At 42.1% G+C, this 17258-nt stretch overlaps 1 protein-coding gene across 1 annotated transcript in view; it reads left to right on the top strand.

Annotated features, from left to right (window-relative positions):
• The window catches only part of PDGFC (platelet derived growth factor C), a 267306-nt gene extending 264388 nt beyond the window's left edge, over positions 1 to 2918 (top strand). The window contains exon 6 of the mRNA XM_048847495.2: positions 1268 to 2918. Within this exon, the coding sequence (XP_048703452.1) occupies positions 1268 to 1384 (117 nt within the window). The 3' untranslated portion in view covers positions 1385 to 2918. The remainder of the gene's footprint in view (positions 1 to 1267) is intronic.
• The last annotated feature ends 14340 nt before the right edge of the window (positions 2919 to 17258 follow it).

The raw sequence follows: 17258 nt of genomic DNA, 5'->3' as shown, positions 1-17258 counted from the left end.
CTCCATTCTTTTGGGGACCTCTGTGGAAAATATAACTGTTCTATTTATGTTGTAAATTATTCCAAATGTTATTTTTTGAATAGAGGTTATTTTTGTACACAAGAAGGGCTTTTACCTGTGAAGTTATTGTGGACTGAGGAGCTCTACATTTGAAGAATTTAGCTAAGTTGGGCAAAATGACATGTTCTATTTTTAAAAACAAAAGTGAATTGAAACTGCTGTTTGTTCATGCTCAGCTTAACAAGCAACTGGGCCTGTTTGAAAGTTAGCATTTTACAGTTTTGTTGTTGATATGCCAAGCCCGAAGAAATCCTCTAACAAACTTTTTAGAATGTCAAAGACAATAAACAACCTCTAGGTCAAGTAAGATTTCTCCAGTGTCTGTAATTAATTGTAGACCTAAATATATCAGTTTAATATCTCTATTTATATTCTAAACTTGCATGGATTCAGTGACTCACTAGTTTTTATATATATTGCCATAATGGTATGATCCAATTGTAAAGAAACAGATATGACTAGTGCTAATTTTCTAAAGGGAAAGGAAGGGGCATATGTAACACAGTGGCTTTAGTTAATTTACAGGTTACAACTAGTTACATCATCTGTGTTCTCATGTTATCACAGAAATTATAGCTTTCTAGAGAAAAAAACACTTGACATAATGTGCAAGTTCATAAATATCACTGGACCATCTAAGAGCAGATAAATTAGCCTATTATATAAATATACAACAGTATACCTTTTAAACTATATTGTATACACCTTATAATAATTTATCATTTTAAAAAGCTATTAGATATTTTTAACTGTCTATAAAAATGTTCCATAGCTGTGAGTGGAAAAACCTTTTTTATAAACTGCATATCCCTGAATATGTATAGCTAAAGTCAATATTATTTTACCAGTACCATCTAATTATATTTAATTATTAAGTCAACTATATAAGTAGTCCTTCAAACAAAAAAGAAAAAGAAAAAACACCCAAACCCCACTGCAGTAAAGTTTTCTTTGACCAAAAAAAATGTCTGTCTAGCATATCTTAATGTCTTAATCAAGTTTGTGGAAGGCTTGAGGTAAAGCCAAAAAAAAATACAGTAATATATATTAATGAGCGGAATAAATGAAGAAACTCAGTTGTGAAGTTGATTGAGTTTCCTTTAGTAGTTTCCCTGTCTTCCAGTTTACTACTTCCAGTGTATTGTAGATCATGAACAAGATGTTTAATGATTTACTTAAAAGCCTGACTCCAATTGTCCTCTTTCAGGTTCTTCAGCTGAAGCCCAGGAGCGGTGTAAAGGGATTGCATAAATCATTGACAGATGTACCTCTGGAACACCATGAGGAGTGTGCCTGTGTGTGCAAAGGGAATACTGAAGGATAAATGTGGCTAAGTGTGCTTCTTTCTTTCAAAGTACATTCAATCAATGGCTGATTCTGTTATGGGGCTTGTGCATTATCTCCTTCCGTAATCTCAGTTGTTTGCTTTGGGGATCTTCCATCTTCAGGATTTACAGTGAGTTCTAAAGAGAGGAGAAAACAAACTGGGATTATATGTTGTGTAAAAGCTCTGTTGCTTGGAGGCCCAGTCAAAGGATGGGAGAAAGGCATCAGTGAGGGATGATTCAAAGTATATATTGTCATTTCCAGTTGGCTTGACATTACACGGATTTAAGAATTTAGTGTAAAAAATTGCAAATTTCACACCACGAAGACTTGACTCTGCTGGCTACCTTACTTCTACAGCTCCAGTACACCTGGTCTGTGATTGACATCTGGAATCTGTCTTTCTGTACTCAGCCACTCCCACATGCTCTAAATCATAGTTCTAGGTCTTACAAACTTGCTTTAAAACAAATGGTCTTGTTCTGAATTAAACTTAATTTGTCTGATACTAGTAGGAAAGACTGGATTTTTCCACACACACTATTAAAGCTCCTGCCTTTTAGAAAAGCTGACTGGACAATAAGCATGAGCTAAGGAGGCAAACATTGAAAAGAACAGTGGCTTTACTTTAATTACTATGGCCTATGACTTTTGTTTGTATTTTTTATCGTGTACATTTTTATACTCTCCTTTTGACAATATAACTATTTGCTTTTTCTAATCTTGTTAAATATATCTATTTTTACCAAAGGTATTTAATATTCTTTTTTATTACAACCTAGATCAACTATATTTTAGTTTTGTAAGACTTTAAAGCCAGAGGTATACAGTTGAAGGAACAGAGATGTGGTTACTATGGCAAAGCATCTATTTCTACATTGTCTGGTGCTAGACAGTGGAACAAATCTGGGTTTACACATTTAAACAGAGTAATGACAAATGCAAAGATTATCAGTGTGGATGAAGCTCTAAGCTTGATGGCTCCATGGTACTGAAAATATGAAAAACAGATGTTACTATAAATGATTTCAGAAATAGCTATCAAAATCCCTCTATATTCTGGCCTTTTGTCAAATAGGAAAAAATAATCAGGTATATATATATACCCATTCTGGTTTGTTTTATTGTTTAATTTCTTTGAAGTAGAAAGGTCTACAACATCATGAGAAGAGAAGGTCAATGGTTTGTTGCCTTCATGAAACAGTGTGTTCATAAAAAGGCAGCCATATTTATTGCTCCAGGTGTATGGTTTTTCATTTATGGTTATGTCCATTTAAAAGCAGTTGACTTCCAAGATTTTAACACTGTTCAGAACAGTTTTATGAATTATGGTTTTGTTTATGTACAGTATATCCTTTAACCAATACACATATCCCATCCTATGCAAATTGGAAAAAAAAGAGTAAAGTATTTTGCTTGTAAAATGCTTTAACATTATGCCTAGTTTATATTTTGACTCTTGGATTTACAGATTGTAACAAAGCACCAAATAAAGTCATAAAGCTAATTTTGGGAGAAAAAATGTCTGTGTGGTTATGTATTGGGTGTCTGGTATATATTAAATGAAAATAAACCTGAAATGTATTTGCCAGAATGAAAATCAATTAGAGAAATGTAAGTCTTCTATACAGTAACTGCTAGAGAGAAATCCACATTTCCTAGTTTTTGAGTTCTTGAATTTGCAAACTTAATAATGTTCTTTTAACATTTTTGTGTATAGTTTCCCAGAGTTAAAAGGAAAAAAAACCTGAAAAAAATCCCATCATATAACATGATACTGACACCACATGATTTATCAGCAAGGCTGGAACCTTTAGATCCACCCCACTGACCTCTGGCGCCAAATGCAGTAATAGGTTACCATTCTCTGTGTGGACCAGTATATGAAGGATGACACTCAGGAATCTTAGGTTCCATTCCAGGTTTGGAGGGATAGCAGGTTCTAGTGGTCACAAACTCTTTGACCCCTGACCTGATCTTTCCCTGTCCCCTTGAGCCTGACCTTGTCACAGTTCTGTCTGTCTCTGCAATCATCCCCCTGCCTTATTGTCCTAGTCTCTCTCCCATCTCCCTTTTCCAGGAAAAGTCTGCACACTCCTGGCCATCTCATCCCATTCTTCTCCCCCACCTTGGCTTCCAGTCCCAGTCTCCCTCTTCTGAGCCTTTTCCTCTACCCTACCCCCAGCTCACTGAGTTTGTCTCCTTGCCCAGCCAGTCCATCTGAATATTCAGAAAATTTAGCTGCCATACTCTAATCAGTCTATACTGAGCATGTGTGACCTGAAACTTTTCAGACTTATACCTAGGCCAAATTTGGAAAACATACTACTATGAGATATTAAGGATAAAGTTTCAGAGTCTCCTAGGTTAGATCTCAATCTCAGTGTTGCTAGGGTGTGGGATTATTCATATCAATGTGCTGATAACATACATCTTGTCTATTAGTTGTATTTATTCCACTTATTTTCAATATATTTGTATTCAGAACTATAAACACTGAAGAAAAATTCTTGGTGTATGTGGTGGTTGTGAGGCATAGTTTAGATTAGATATTGACATAACTGAAAACCCATTGTAGAAATAATCATCAGCCTTTAATTAGATGTGGGTAAAAATATGATACAGGGAAACATGAGCTTTATTTATAATACTGAATGAGATGCTTGAAGTAAAAAACAGGAAAATCTAAATCAATAATTAGGTACCAAGCATAATATTATATAGTTCTAATGGGCTAAATTTTACCCTCAGTTCTTCTGCAACTCTTGTGAAGTCAGTGATGGGTTGCTTGAGCAGGATTTGGCCCAATAGATAGTTGTTGGTCCAGGTCTGGTTTTTGGGAGTGGGGGCCCACCTAGCAGTAGTGATACATGGTATTCTGAGCAAAGGCTGTTATCAGCACAAATAGGATTTTCAGACTCTAAAGGCTTGTTATACCCAACAGATAATCAGAGTTGTTTATTCTATAATATATTGCATGCAGGGTAAGTACTAGTGAGTTTTTGCATTATGCATGTTTTCAAAGTTGCACCAGCCATCTGTTTTAGTGTAAGTAACTTTGAATGGCAGTATTTTGCATCCACTTTGTGAGACGGGCATTTCTATATCCTGTATTGGACAATAAACAGACTCAAAGAAAACAGGCTGCACTTGGAAAACTGCAGGAAGAAATATTGTGAGAGTTTTTCCGTTTCATTACAAATTTACAAGTTGTAGACATCCATCACAGCAGTAGTAAGATTTTAGGAGGGATATGAGTAAAATGAAAGCAAAGACACAAATACAACATTTGTAATATGTATAGAATCACTGATTTATTGGGACCCTCAAGTACCAACTCCTGCCCACAGAAAAAAAGACTTAAGAGCCTTCTAACCCCTGCCAAATCAAATTAACAACAGACAACAATTTAACACTAAAATAAAAATATAGCGCCATCTAATAGCGGAGGTGCTGTCTACACTAAACATTACAATATTTAGTCACTGTAAAATGATAGATGGCCAGGTTTCTAAGGGCACATCCTGATGTTCCTGCTGGCTTCGTCAAAATTAGGAATGTGTCTTATCTTGAATTAACATTCTGGGATATCTGGTCACTCTCCAGTGCTTCCCATCATCTGCTCTAATCCCTGTGACTGTGTGCAATTCACACAGAAATGGCTTCAAGGGCTATGTCTCAACCATTTCCCTGCTCCAGATGATGTACTCCTTCTCAGTTGATCAGCACAAGAACTGAAGTCAACCCTGATTTGATTTACAGCTGTGAGATGCAAGTTGCACCACTGCTACCGCAACAATGGCTCCCAGCCTGACTCAGTACGCATGGGACTGTGAGCCCTAGTTGAGGCTTGGTTATTGCAAGAGGGGGGATATAGGCAGGAGTTAGAAATAATGTGGGCTTTGAAACGACAGGAGGTAAAGAACAGTCGGAGCAGGGCATGTATGGGGGACAGTATTAAAAAATGGTGAGGGCAGGAGAAAAATAATGCAGGTACAAACGTGAGAAGGGTAAATTAATAAACTCTTTGGGGCAGGCTTAGTTTCTGGGTACTTGTACAGTGCTTGGTCCTTATTAGGTCCCCTCAGTGCACTAACTATACACACAGGAAATGATGAGCATGGTGAATGGTAAGAACCACTGAAGGAAGAAAGTATCAACTAGTACTACTTTTTTTGTTTGGACACATTGTTATTCACTGACATTTAGTCTTACTTTAAATATTGTAACTGAGCTGCTTCTAATGAGATTTTTTGCAGTGGGTTACGTAATTGTCTTTAAACAAAAAAAATCCTACTGTTCTTTGACAATCACCCATAGTGCCCTGCTTGCTTTACTTCATATAAATATCCCCCATGTAATCCTTTAAAGCAGCGTTTCCCAAACTTGGGACACCGCTTGTTCAGGGAAAGCCCCTGGCGGGCCGGGCCGGTTTGTTTACCTGCCGCGTCCTCAGGTTTGGCCGGTCACGGCTCCCACTGGCCACGCCACTTCCCGCAGCCCCCATTGGCCTGCAGCGGCGAACCACGGCCAGTAGGAGCCGCCATGGGCCAAACCTGCGGACGCGGCAGGTAAACAAACCGGGCCGGCCTGCCAGGGGCTTTCCCTGAACAAGCGGTGTCCCAGGTTTGGGAAACACTGCTTTAAACCATGGAGTAGTTTGTTTATTTTTGAAGATTGTCACTGTAAAATGAAATGTGACAGTAAGATAACATTAAAAAAAATGTAGTTTGTTGCTGTCACAAGGCAGACCAAAGATTTTATGTATATCCAAATCAACATCTGACATTCAAGCAATAGTCCTATGATTGTCATCTAAATAGAATTGCTTGTGCCTTATTTCAAAAGTTAATTCTTGTTATAGTGTAATCTAGCTATTAATCTTGAATCAGTAATAATATAGACAGTGTTTTCACTTCTGGTTTTGCAGGGCTCCAGTGAAGTTGAATCACCATGTAACAATGTGCTATGTGGGCAGAGGTTGAAAACTGGCAAGCTGGGTAAAAAGCCTCTGAGTTATTCATTGAAGTGGCACTGCTAAGCTTTGTTTTAGGGTTTTTCAAGCTGAGAGTTGCTAACTTACAATAGCATAGGCATTTACATGAGAAGGAAGTCAGAAGAGGTGGCAAAATAAGTATGTTGCTAATGGGCCTAACTAATTGAAACAGCTAGACTAAAGCAGCTACTGTAAGTAGCCAAGGTCAAAACACTGTAGGCAGTACAGGGAGGGTTCTGCCATGAATCACTTCAGAAGCCTTACAATACAAGTAAGCTAACCCTGTGAGAAAAATGTGGTCTCAGTGAGCCACGCTGTGCATTGTTCTATGGACACTATGAGCATTTACCTTTCTGAAACTCTTGCATCAGCCACTTCAGTGCATGAGTGATGGGCAGCACAAAAATATTGTTACTGAGAGCTTTGGTTCCTACTCACTCCCAATTGCCCTAGTTCTTGCTTTGCCTTGCTGCAGTTACGGAAGCAAACGTTGGCATTTATTGATTGTTTGATCCCTCTGGGTATCAATGTATTACAATCAAGTTCTAACTGCAGTGTAAACACCTAGTAAGAGACAGTCCCTGCCCCAAAAGCCTGCAGTCTTAGAAGATTACGCTCTCTCCTTTCCATCTGAAAAGAAAAGATTTGTGGCTCATGAAACAGAGTATGGATGAACAAAGAAAAGTGGGCAAGAAGTGTTTATCATGCAGACTCACTATATCTAACACCTACTGAGTCTTTGGTTGGGGTACCCTGAGGACTCTGAACAGTGATGGAGGACCATATCAAAGATAAGTTTTACACTTTGGCATTCAGCCATTAGTTGCTTAAAATCAACTTGTGTTGGATGCACCATGTCTACAGAAAAAGGAAAAAAAACAGTCTCTTCCACTTAGGAGCATTAGCTAGTCTAATTAGCTTAAGAATACTGGTTACTCCACCACCCAAGAGTCAGTCTGTTTCCATTAACTCAATCTTCTTCAGATCAGGGAGTTGTTCAGAGTCTGAGAAAGTCACAAAGAGCTGCTGTCCCTTGGCAACACTCCCCAGACCTTCTGCGTCCTATTTCCTCCCCTGAGCATTTCTCCCCCACAGCCCTTCTAGTCCACCAATCCTGTTGATGACACTCAGGAAAAAACCCACCATGTTCCCACCAAAATCCCAGAGGAAAATTTTAACTCCTCAGATTGGAACAGTTCAGTTTAAATAGGACAAAGCTGTTTAGAGAGAAACCTGCCTCTCTGGCCATTACTGCTGAAGAAAAGGCACCTGATTGTTATTATTCCTCCATCTTTCAGTCAATACTTTAACACCTGGGGAGCCCTAAATTTGTCTTCTCTGCTTGTTATCAGATAAGCTCTGCCGTCTCTCAGCTGCTAAGCAAAAAAAATGTTCAGGCCCTGCAGTAGGAACTTCAGTGGCCAGCTGCCTGAGCAAGCCTTCTCTCCCCACCAAAGCGAAGAGCGTCTGTAACCCTAGAAGTGCAATTACAGTGCTCTTCATGGATTTTCCGGCTATGAGGCTTCACCGCCTCATGTCCACAGAACTGATGCAGTTGTCATGGGTAACTGCTAACCTTTAACTTAGATGTACTGAGTGAAATTTCCAAAAGTGCCGAAGGCCAAATTTTAAAAGTATTTTAGCATCTAAAGATGCAGATAGGCAGTCTTGAAAAATCCCACTAGGTGCTTAGGTACCTAACTCACATTGTTTGGTCTTGACCTGTTTCTGGGTTAGTCATCTTTCCCATCAGCCACCTTGCTAATTTTTCATAGCAGCAATCATGGTCACAATCGCTTTCATTGTAGTCATGCCTCCCAGCATGACTGGAGTCTTTATTTTGTTTTTATTCTCTCATTGATGTTACCAACAATAGTGGTAAGCAATATAGAAATGACAAATAAGTTAATTCAGTATCTTAAATGAACGTTATCATAAGCATATAATATCTGCTAAAGGAAGAAAATCAAATTTTACCAATAAAGCAGGTGATCTAATGCAAAATTTTTAAAATAACTCAAAGTTTCCAATATACATGTGGAAAGTCGTCCTGTTGCCTGCAAGTGCTCTGTATTTATGGATATGGAAAATTCTCTTTTGTCACAGGCTGTAACAGATGGGCACTGTATCTGAATGCAAATAAGTCCCTATAATTTACACACACATTCCTTCATGTACCCATTGGTGTATTATGGACTTACTTTCCTTTTAAATAACCCTAGTTATTTAAAAGTAATTTAGCTCTAGCTTTTTTATTTAAAAAATTATTTTCAATTATGTCTTCAAACTTGCAACACAGTTGCAAATAAAACCAGCAGACAAAGGGGGTACACCACTGTAGTCCTCAACAGCGATGACTATGTTAACAAGGCCAACCCACAATTCTCCAACACCACCTACTACAAGGAACTCCAAAACACCATACCACAATTCATCCAAGAATTTAAGGATATCAAATCCTTCTGCAGACAGCTCCAAAGGAAACCTCTACAACCTCATCCCCACACAAACTCACTCCAGGGACCTTCTACATGCTTTCTGTGATACACAAGCAAGGGAACCCAGGCAGACCTGCCCATGCTATTCCTACAGAAGGAACATCAGTACTCTTAGAAACCATCCTCAAAGCACTCACCACATAAGGTCTAGTTTCCTTCAGGTCACTGATGACTTCCTCTAGAAACTCTACAACATTAGCAACCTCCCTCAGAACCCCATCCTTGCCACCATAGCCTCCCTATACCTCAATATCCCTCATGAAAATAGTATTGTTGCCTGTCTCATATCTAAAAAACAAGGTATCCACCCCAAACACGTTGCCAAACTCATCCATTTCATCATCACCCTTAAAAACAACTTTACAGTCAAACACTTTGTCCAGACCAAGGGCACTAGGATAGCTCCTCAACATGCCAACCACTTCAGAGGCGACTTTGAGGAAGAATTTCTGGACAAATGCACCACAAAACCCAATGATCTACATTAGTGATATTTTCATTCTCTGCACAGATGACCTAAACTCCCTCATAGATTTCCCCCACAACTTCAGCCTCTACCCTGCATCCATCCCTCAAACTCTTTCTAGAACACTCCCACACCAGCATCAACTTCCTGGACACCACCATCAGCTTCAGCAATGGAATCCTACATATAACTATACACAAGAAAACCACAGATCACCACACTTACCTTCACTGATCCAAAACCCACCCCAAACACACCTAGAAATCTGTTATCTACAGCCAGGCACTCATACCACAGAACATACTGCAAGGAGAAACTCTGGGATACACACCTTAACATACTTAAAAGTGCCTTCACCAAACAAGGACTCTTCAGAGATCACATCATGGAACAGGCCACCCAAATACCTCAACAGAACATTGTTCAATATGAGGGAGGGAAGAAACCCTTTGTATCTCTAGTTGTAATCTATCACCCCCCACTGGAATGCATACAGGGTATCATTAAATTACAACCCATACTCAATATCCTGAACAATTGTTCCTGAGTGCCCTCTTCTGGCCTTCAAACCATGCCTCCCCAAAACCTTTAAGTTAATCATCAGAAATAAGCTCCCACAGACCAGGACACTCCAACACAAAGCAGCACCAGACCCTGTGAAAACAGATGCAAAAGCCACACACACACACACACACACACACAAAAACCTTTCAAGATCCATCAGTTCTACACATGCTTATCACAACATGTGATGTACATCATTTAGTGCACTCAATTCCCCAATATCAATTACACTGATGAAATGAGATAGTTCATTTGAAAGCATATTGACTCACACAGAAAAGTGATAAGACAAAAAACAACATATCACCTATGGGTGAACACTTACAGAACAATCACTCCATATCCGACCTCTGTCCTCATCCTTAAAGAAAACCTGCACAATACCTTCCAAAGAAGATACTGAGAGCTTAAGTTCATAATTTTGCTAGACACTAAAAGACATGGACTTGATACTGGATTTATGGCTTATTAGCACACTTTTTTTTGTCCTTTGACTGCAGAGGGATTAACTGGCCACTTTTCCTTGAATGGTCTTTAACCATGTGTTAACTACTGATAAGTTATCTGTTGCATTTTGTATTTTGCTGTGACACTGATTACCTTTCCCATACCTGAAAAAGAGCTCTGTACGTTTGAACGCTTGTCTTGTTCACCAACAAGTTGGTCAAAAAAAAAAATTACCTCACCCACGTTGATTCTCAATATCCTGGGACAAACACAGCTACAACATAATTGCAGAAGAGACATTCACGTTTAAAATGTGTAGTTAACATTTCTTGCCTTAACAGAAAAATTCTAAACAATCTTACAACCTTTACTCATCTGAGCAAAAATTAGTCCTTAATACAGCACTAGTATTGTGCTGTTGAAGCCAGTGGGAATGGGGAGCTCTTAATATACAAATAAATGCACAATAATTGTAGTCAATAATTGGGCAATGCGAAAAGACAACCATGCAAGTGACTGAGCCACACATGTGGCTTTGAACTGCTGTGGCATTTGGGAGATAAGTAGCAAATTTTCTGTGACTTCTTTGTTGGGGGAGAAGAAGCAAAGTAAATAAATTTCAACTTTTTTTTGTTAACAATAAAGTTAATTCAATAATAACAACACATAAACCCCAGATATTGTCTGCTTGTACAGCTTCTCTACCAGCCTAATTCCTTTCCTCAGACTTTGCTGCTCATAGAGCACCTTTCCTTTAAGGCCAGTCTGTCCAAGATTCTAACTTCCTGTCCCCAGGAGGTTGTTCCCACCTTCCTTATATTCAGGTTGGGTGTCTAATGAGCCACACATTCCCCAGTAAGTCAGCACTGCACTTAGTTACCCAGAAGACATCCAATGCCTATTCAAAGGATGGAGCAGCAGGAAATCGTGCCACCTGGTTTCACGGCACTGTGCTTTGGTGGTGGCCTGAGGTACACTTGGGCCTTGTAAATCTCATAGGCCTAGCATCAAAAACAAACCAACCCTAAGTCAAACCTCTGAGTGGGAAGGGCGAGGGAGGTGGTGTGGGCTTGTGCTATACATAGCTAAGAGCCTCACCAGGCCCTTCATGGAGATGCTGCATACCTTAAGGTTGTGGGGTGCTCTGATAGGATTATAATGCACTGGTGCATAAAAGATAATAAAATGCACTGCTTATAAAAGTGAAGTGCCCTGAGGCTGACCAGGAATTAGTGATTTTAAGCTTTGCTTGCACTGCTCCCCCACAATTTTAGTCAAGGATGATCTGTTTTTACCTCTGACGTAATCTATGGGGCTCTTCCTGGAATATAAGTCAGCTTCGCTGGCAGGAGAAAGGTAGGCAAAGGCATCTTTGAGTCCTGGGTTTTAAAATGTAGCCAGATCTACTCCTCCAATTCTATAACATCTTGTGTGTGAGGGTCCTCTTTCACTATGACTAGCAGACTGCCTGCCCCCTGCAGTGAAAACAAGATGGCAGATCTGCCTGAAATGGACCCCCTCTCCACTTTTGTGACCTCCTTAAAATGGTAAGCAGACCTTCCATCTGATCATAATAAGCAGACAGGGTTTGTGTCTGTCTGTGTGCTGCTCTTGCCAGAGACAGAACAGGAATGGAGTCTTAGAACTTCTAGTAAGTAATCTAGCTAGGTATGTGTTAGATTATGATTTCTTTAAATGGCTGAGAAAAGAATTGTGCTGAATAGAATAACTATTTCTGTCTGTGTATCTTTTTTGTAACTTAAGGTTTTGCCTAGAGGGGTTCTCTATGTTTTTGAATCTAATTACCCTGTAAGATATCTACCATCCTGATTTTACAGGGGGGATTTCTTTATTTCTATTTACTTCTATTTCTTATTAAAAGTCTTCTTGTAAAAACTGAATGCTTTTTCATTGTTCTCAGATCCAAGGGTTTGGGCCTGTGGTCACCTATGCAAATTGGTGAGGCTTTTTATCCAACATTTCCCAGGAAAGGGGGGGTGCAAGTGTTGGGAGGATTGTTCATTGTTCTTAAGATCCAAGGGTCTGGGTCTGTAGTCACCTAGGCAAATTGGTGAGGCTTTTTACCAAACCTTGTCCAGGAAGTGGGGTGCAAGGTTTTGGGAAGTATTTTGGGGGGAAAGACGCGTCCAAACAGCTCTTCCCCAGTAACCAGTATTAGTTTGGTGGTGGTAGCGGCCATTCCAAGGATAACGGGTGTAATATTTTGTACCTTGGGGAAGTTTTGACCTAAGCTGGTAAAGATAAGCTTAGGGGGTTTTTTCATGCAGGTCCCCACATCTGTACCCTAAAGTTCAGAGTGGGGGAGGAACCTTGACATGGTGGCACAGTGGTGGGATTAACCTGAAATCATTTGAGATCCAGTTGAGATATTTTGAACTAGAAATACAGATTTTAAAAAGGAAAATTTTTTTTTCTTTGGAAAGAAAGTCCAGAAAGCAGCTTTGAAACTGAAAGCAGCTTGGTTTCTCTCTGCTTTGTGGCCAAGCAGAGACAAAAGGGGATTATCTTGTGAATTGCAGGGTTTTTTTTGCCTGGAGGCAGGGTACTTAACTCCTGCAGGGAAATCTTCCAATCCAGAGGTTTTTTTTTCTTTTCTTCCTAAAAGTAAATAGGGGGTGTGTGTTCTACCCATTTGCTTTTTCTTTGGGCTGGGTAAGCAGGTTTCCAAGTAGTTGGAGGTTTTTTGCTTTAATTTGGGCCCAGAGCAGAGACAAGGGAATTGTCTTTTTCTGTAGGCTGACAATCACTATCAGAGAATAGGTATTCTATTGCAGCACAGCAAAATTTTACAGCCAAGTTTTGTTTGTTTATTTCTAAACCTCGGGTGTAAAGTTAGTTAAAAACAGAGAGGTTAGAATGACCAAATCCTCAGCTCAACTACAGCTGGAATTAGCCAAATTTCAGGCTGAGGAAAGACAAAGGGAACATGAAAGACAGATAGAACTCATGCGGCTGGAGAAGGAGGTACAGGAGGCTGCCCACAAGAGGGAAATGGAGGCAAGGAAGCATGTGGAGGAGGAGAAGGAAAAAGAGAGGAAGCATGTGGAGGAGAAGAAGGAAAAAGAGAGGAAGCATGTGGAGGAGGAGAAGGAAAAAGAGAGGAAGCATGTGGAGGAGGTGGAGAGGATAAAGGCCCAGCAGAATATACCAACAAACCCTAGCAATCCTTCTCCAGGTACCACTTCCCATCCCAGAAAGTTCCCCACCTACAAGGCAGGTGATGATACTGAGGCCTTCTTAGAAAACTTTGAAAAGGCCTGCCTTGGGTACAACATCTCTACTGACCAATACATGGTAGAGCTGAGGCCGCAGCTCAGTGGACCCTTAGCTGAGGTGGCAGCTGAAATGCCTAAAGAACACATGAACAAGTATGAACTGTTTAAATCCAAGGCGAGAGTCAGAATGGGGATAACACCCGAGCAGTCTCGTCGGAGGTTCAGAGCCCTAAGGTGGAAACCAGACATGTCATTTACCCGACATGCCTACCACATTGGGAAACATTGGGATGCCTGGATATCAGGAGCAAGTGTTGAATCTCCAGTAAATTTGCCCTTCCTAATGCAAATGGAACAATTCTTAGAGGGTGTTCCTGAGGAAATAGAAAGATACATCCTAGACAGGAAGCCCAAAACTGTAATCGAGGCAGGAGAGATTGGAGCCAGATGGGTGGAGGTGGCAGAGAAGAAGAAAACTGGTCGCAGTTGGAGTGGAGACCAGAAGGGACCACCCCAGACCACACCCTATTACCGGGGGCCGCCCAAAGCCCCACCTACTTCCCAAAGAACCCTCCAGACCCCTTATCGTCCCACCACCCCGTTCTCCAGCAACCCTCCTCGCCCCAGTGACCCGTCAGCTGGACGATGTTTTAAGTGTAACGAGCTGGGGCATGTAAAGGCCAACTGCCCCAAGAACCCCAACAGATTACAGTTCATTGCACCGGAATCACACCAGAGGTCCACAGGCCCAGATACCTCCCAGATACCCTTGGAGCGGAGGGAAACTGTGAGTGTGGGCGGGAAGAAGGTCACCGCGTGGAGGGACACCGGAGCACAAGTGTCAGCTATCCATGCTTCCTTAGTGGACCCCAATTTAATCAACCCAGAGATCCAAGTGACGATTCAACCCTTCAAGTCCAACTCTTTCAATTTGCCTACAGCCAAGTTGCCTGTCCAGTACAAGGGCTGGTCAGGAATGTGGACTTTTGCAGTCTATGATGATTATCCCATCCCCATGCTGTTGGGGGAAGACTTGGCCAATCATGTGAAGCAGGCCAAGAGGGTGGGAATGGTCACCCGCAGCCAGGCTAAACAAGCCGTGAGGCCTAGCTCTGTTCCAGAAACTTCTATCAGGACCCAGTCAGAGGTGATGGACCTGGACCCCAGGCCAATGTCTGCAACAGCAGTAGTGGATCCAGTCCCAGAGACCCAGACGGAACCAGTCCCAGAACCGGAACCAGCCGAACAACCAACACCAGACCCCGTGTCAGCACTGAATCCAGTACTTGCAACCTCAACAACAGAGGGCCCCACCGAACCTGAACTGGCAGCAGCCGATAACCCGACCCAAGAGGCTCAGCCGGAGCCTGAATCCCAACATAGTGCACCAGCGGAGAGCGGTTCACAGTCAACAGAAACAGCTCCATCCCCTATATCGCTTCCAGAGGGACCAAGCCTAGGTCCACAATCCCATGAGGAACTGATGTCTCCAGCATCAAGGGAACAGTTCCAGACCGAACAGGAAGCAGATGAAAGCCTCCAGAGAGCTTGGACGGCGGCACGGAGCAACCCACCGCCTCTCAGCTCTTCTAATCGATCCAGGTTTGTTGTAGAAAGAGGACTTTTATACAAGGAAACTCTTTCTGGTGGACACCAGGAAGACTGGCATCCTCAGAGACAGTTGGTAGTTCCAACTAAATACCGGGCCAAGCTCTTGAGCTTAGCCCATGATCACCCTAGTGGCCATGCTGGGGTGAACAGGACCAAAGACCGTTTGGGGGGGTCATTCCACTGGGAGGGAATGGGCAAGGATGTTTCTACCTATGTCCAGTCTTGTGAGGTGTGCCAAAGAGTGGGAAAACCCCAAGACCAGGTCAAAGCCCCTCTACAACCCCTCCCCATCATTGAAGTTCCATTTCAGCGAGTAGCTGTGGATATTCTGGGTCCTTTTCCGAAAAAGACACCCAGAGGAAAGCAGTACATACTGACTTTCATGGATTTTGCCACCCGATGGCCGGAAGCAGTAGCTCTAAGCAACACCAGGGCTAAAAGTGTGTGTCAGGCACTAGCAGACATTTTTGCCAGGGTAGGTTGGCCCTCCGACATCCTCACAGATGCAGGGACTAATTTCCTGGCAGGAACTATGAAAAACCTTTGGGAAGCTCATGGGGTAAATCATTTGGTTGCCACTCCTTACCACCATCAAACAAATGGCATGGTGGAGAAGTTTAATGGAACTTTGGGGGCCATGATACGTAAATTCGTAAATGAGCACTCCAATGATTGGGACCTAGTGTTGCAGCAGTTGCTCTTTGCCTACAGAGCTGTACCACATCCCAGTTTAGGGTTTTCCCCATTTGAACTTGTATATGGCCGTGAGGTTAAGGGGCCATTGCAGTTGGTGAAGCAGCAATGGGAGGGATTTACACCTTCTCCAGGAACTAACATTCTGGACTTCGTAACCAACCTACAAAACACCCTCCGAACCTCTTTAGCCCTTGCTAGAGAAAACTTACAGGATGCTCAAAAGGAGCAAAAAGCCTGGTATGATAAGCATGCCAGAGAGCGTTCCTTCAAAGTAGGAGACCAGGTCATGGTCTTAAAGGCGCTCCAGGCCCATAAAATGGAAGCATCGTGGGAAGGGCCATTCATGGTCCAGGAGCGCCTGGGAGCTGTTAATTATCTCATAGCATTCCCCACCTCCAACCGAAAGCCTAAGGTGTACCATATTAATTCTCTAAAGCCCTTTTATTCCAGAGAATTAAAGGTTTGTCAGTTTACAGCCCAGGGAGGAGACGACGCTGAGTGGCCTGAAGGTGTTTACTACGAAGGGAAATGTGCTGGTGGTGTGGAAGAGGTGAACCTCTCCATGACCCTTGGGCGTATGCAGCGACAGCAGATCCAGGAGCTGTGCACTAGCTACGCGCCAACGTTCTCAGCCACCCCAGGACTGACTGAACGGGCATACCACTCCATTGACACAGGTAATGCTCACCCAATTAGGGTCCAACCTTACCGGGTGTCTCCTCAAGCTAAAACTGCTATAGAACGGGAGATCCAGGATATGTTACAGATGGGGGTAATCCGCCCCTCTGAAAGTGCATGGGCATCTCCAGTGGTTCTAGTTCCCAAACCAGATGGGGAAATACGTTTTTGCGTGGACTACCATAAGCTAAATGCTGTAACTCGCCCAGACAACTATCCCATGCCACGCACAGATGAACTATTAGAGAAACTGGGACGGGCCCAGTTCATCTCTACCTTGGACTTAACCAAGGGGTACTGGCAGGTACCGCTAGATGAATCTGCCAAGGAAAGGTCAGCCTTCATCACACATCTCGGGCTGTATGAATTTAATGTACTCCCTTTCGGGCTGCGAAATGCACCCGCCACTTTCCAAAGACTTGTAGATGGTCTCCTAGCGGGATTAGGAGAATATGCAGTCGCCTACCTTGACGACGTGGCCATATTTTCGGATTCCTGGGCAGACCACCTGGAACATCTACAAAAAGTCCTTGAGCGCATAAGGGAGGCAGGACTAACTGTTAAGGCTAAGAGGTGTCAAATAGGCCTAAACAGAGTGACTTACCTTGGACACCAAGTGGGTCAAGGAACTATCAGCCCCCTACAGGCCAAAGTGGATGCTATCCAAAAGTGGCCTGTCC

This window comes from Caretta caretta, chromosome 4 (assembly GCF_965140235.1).
Source record: "Caretta caretta isolate rCarCar2 chromosome 4, rCarCar1.hap1, whole genome shotgun sequence".
Taxonomy (NCBI): Eukaryota; Metazoa; Chordata; order Testudines; family Cheloniidae; genus Caretta; species Caretta caretta.
Note: the sequence above shows the minus strand (reverse complement) of the source record. Positions and strands in the feature narration are given on the sequence as shown.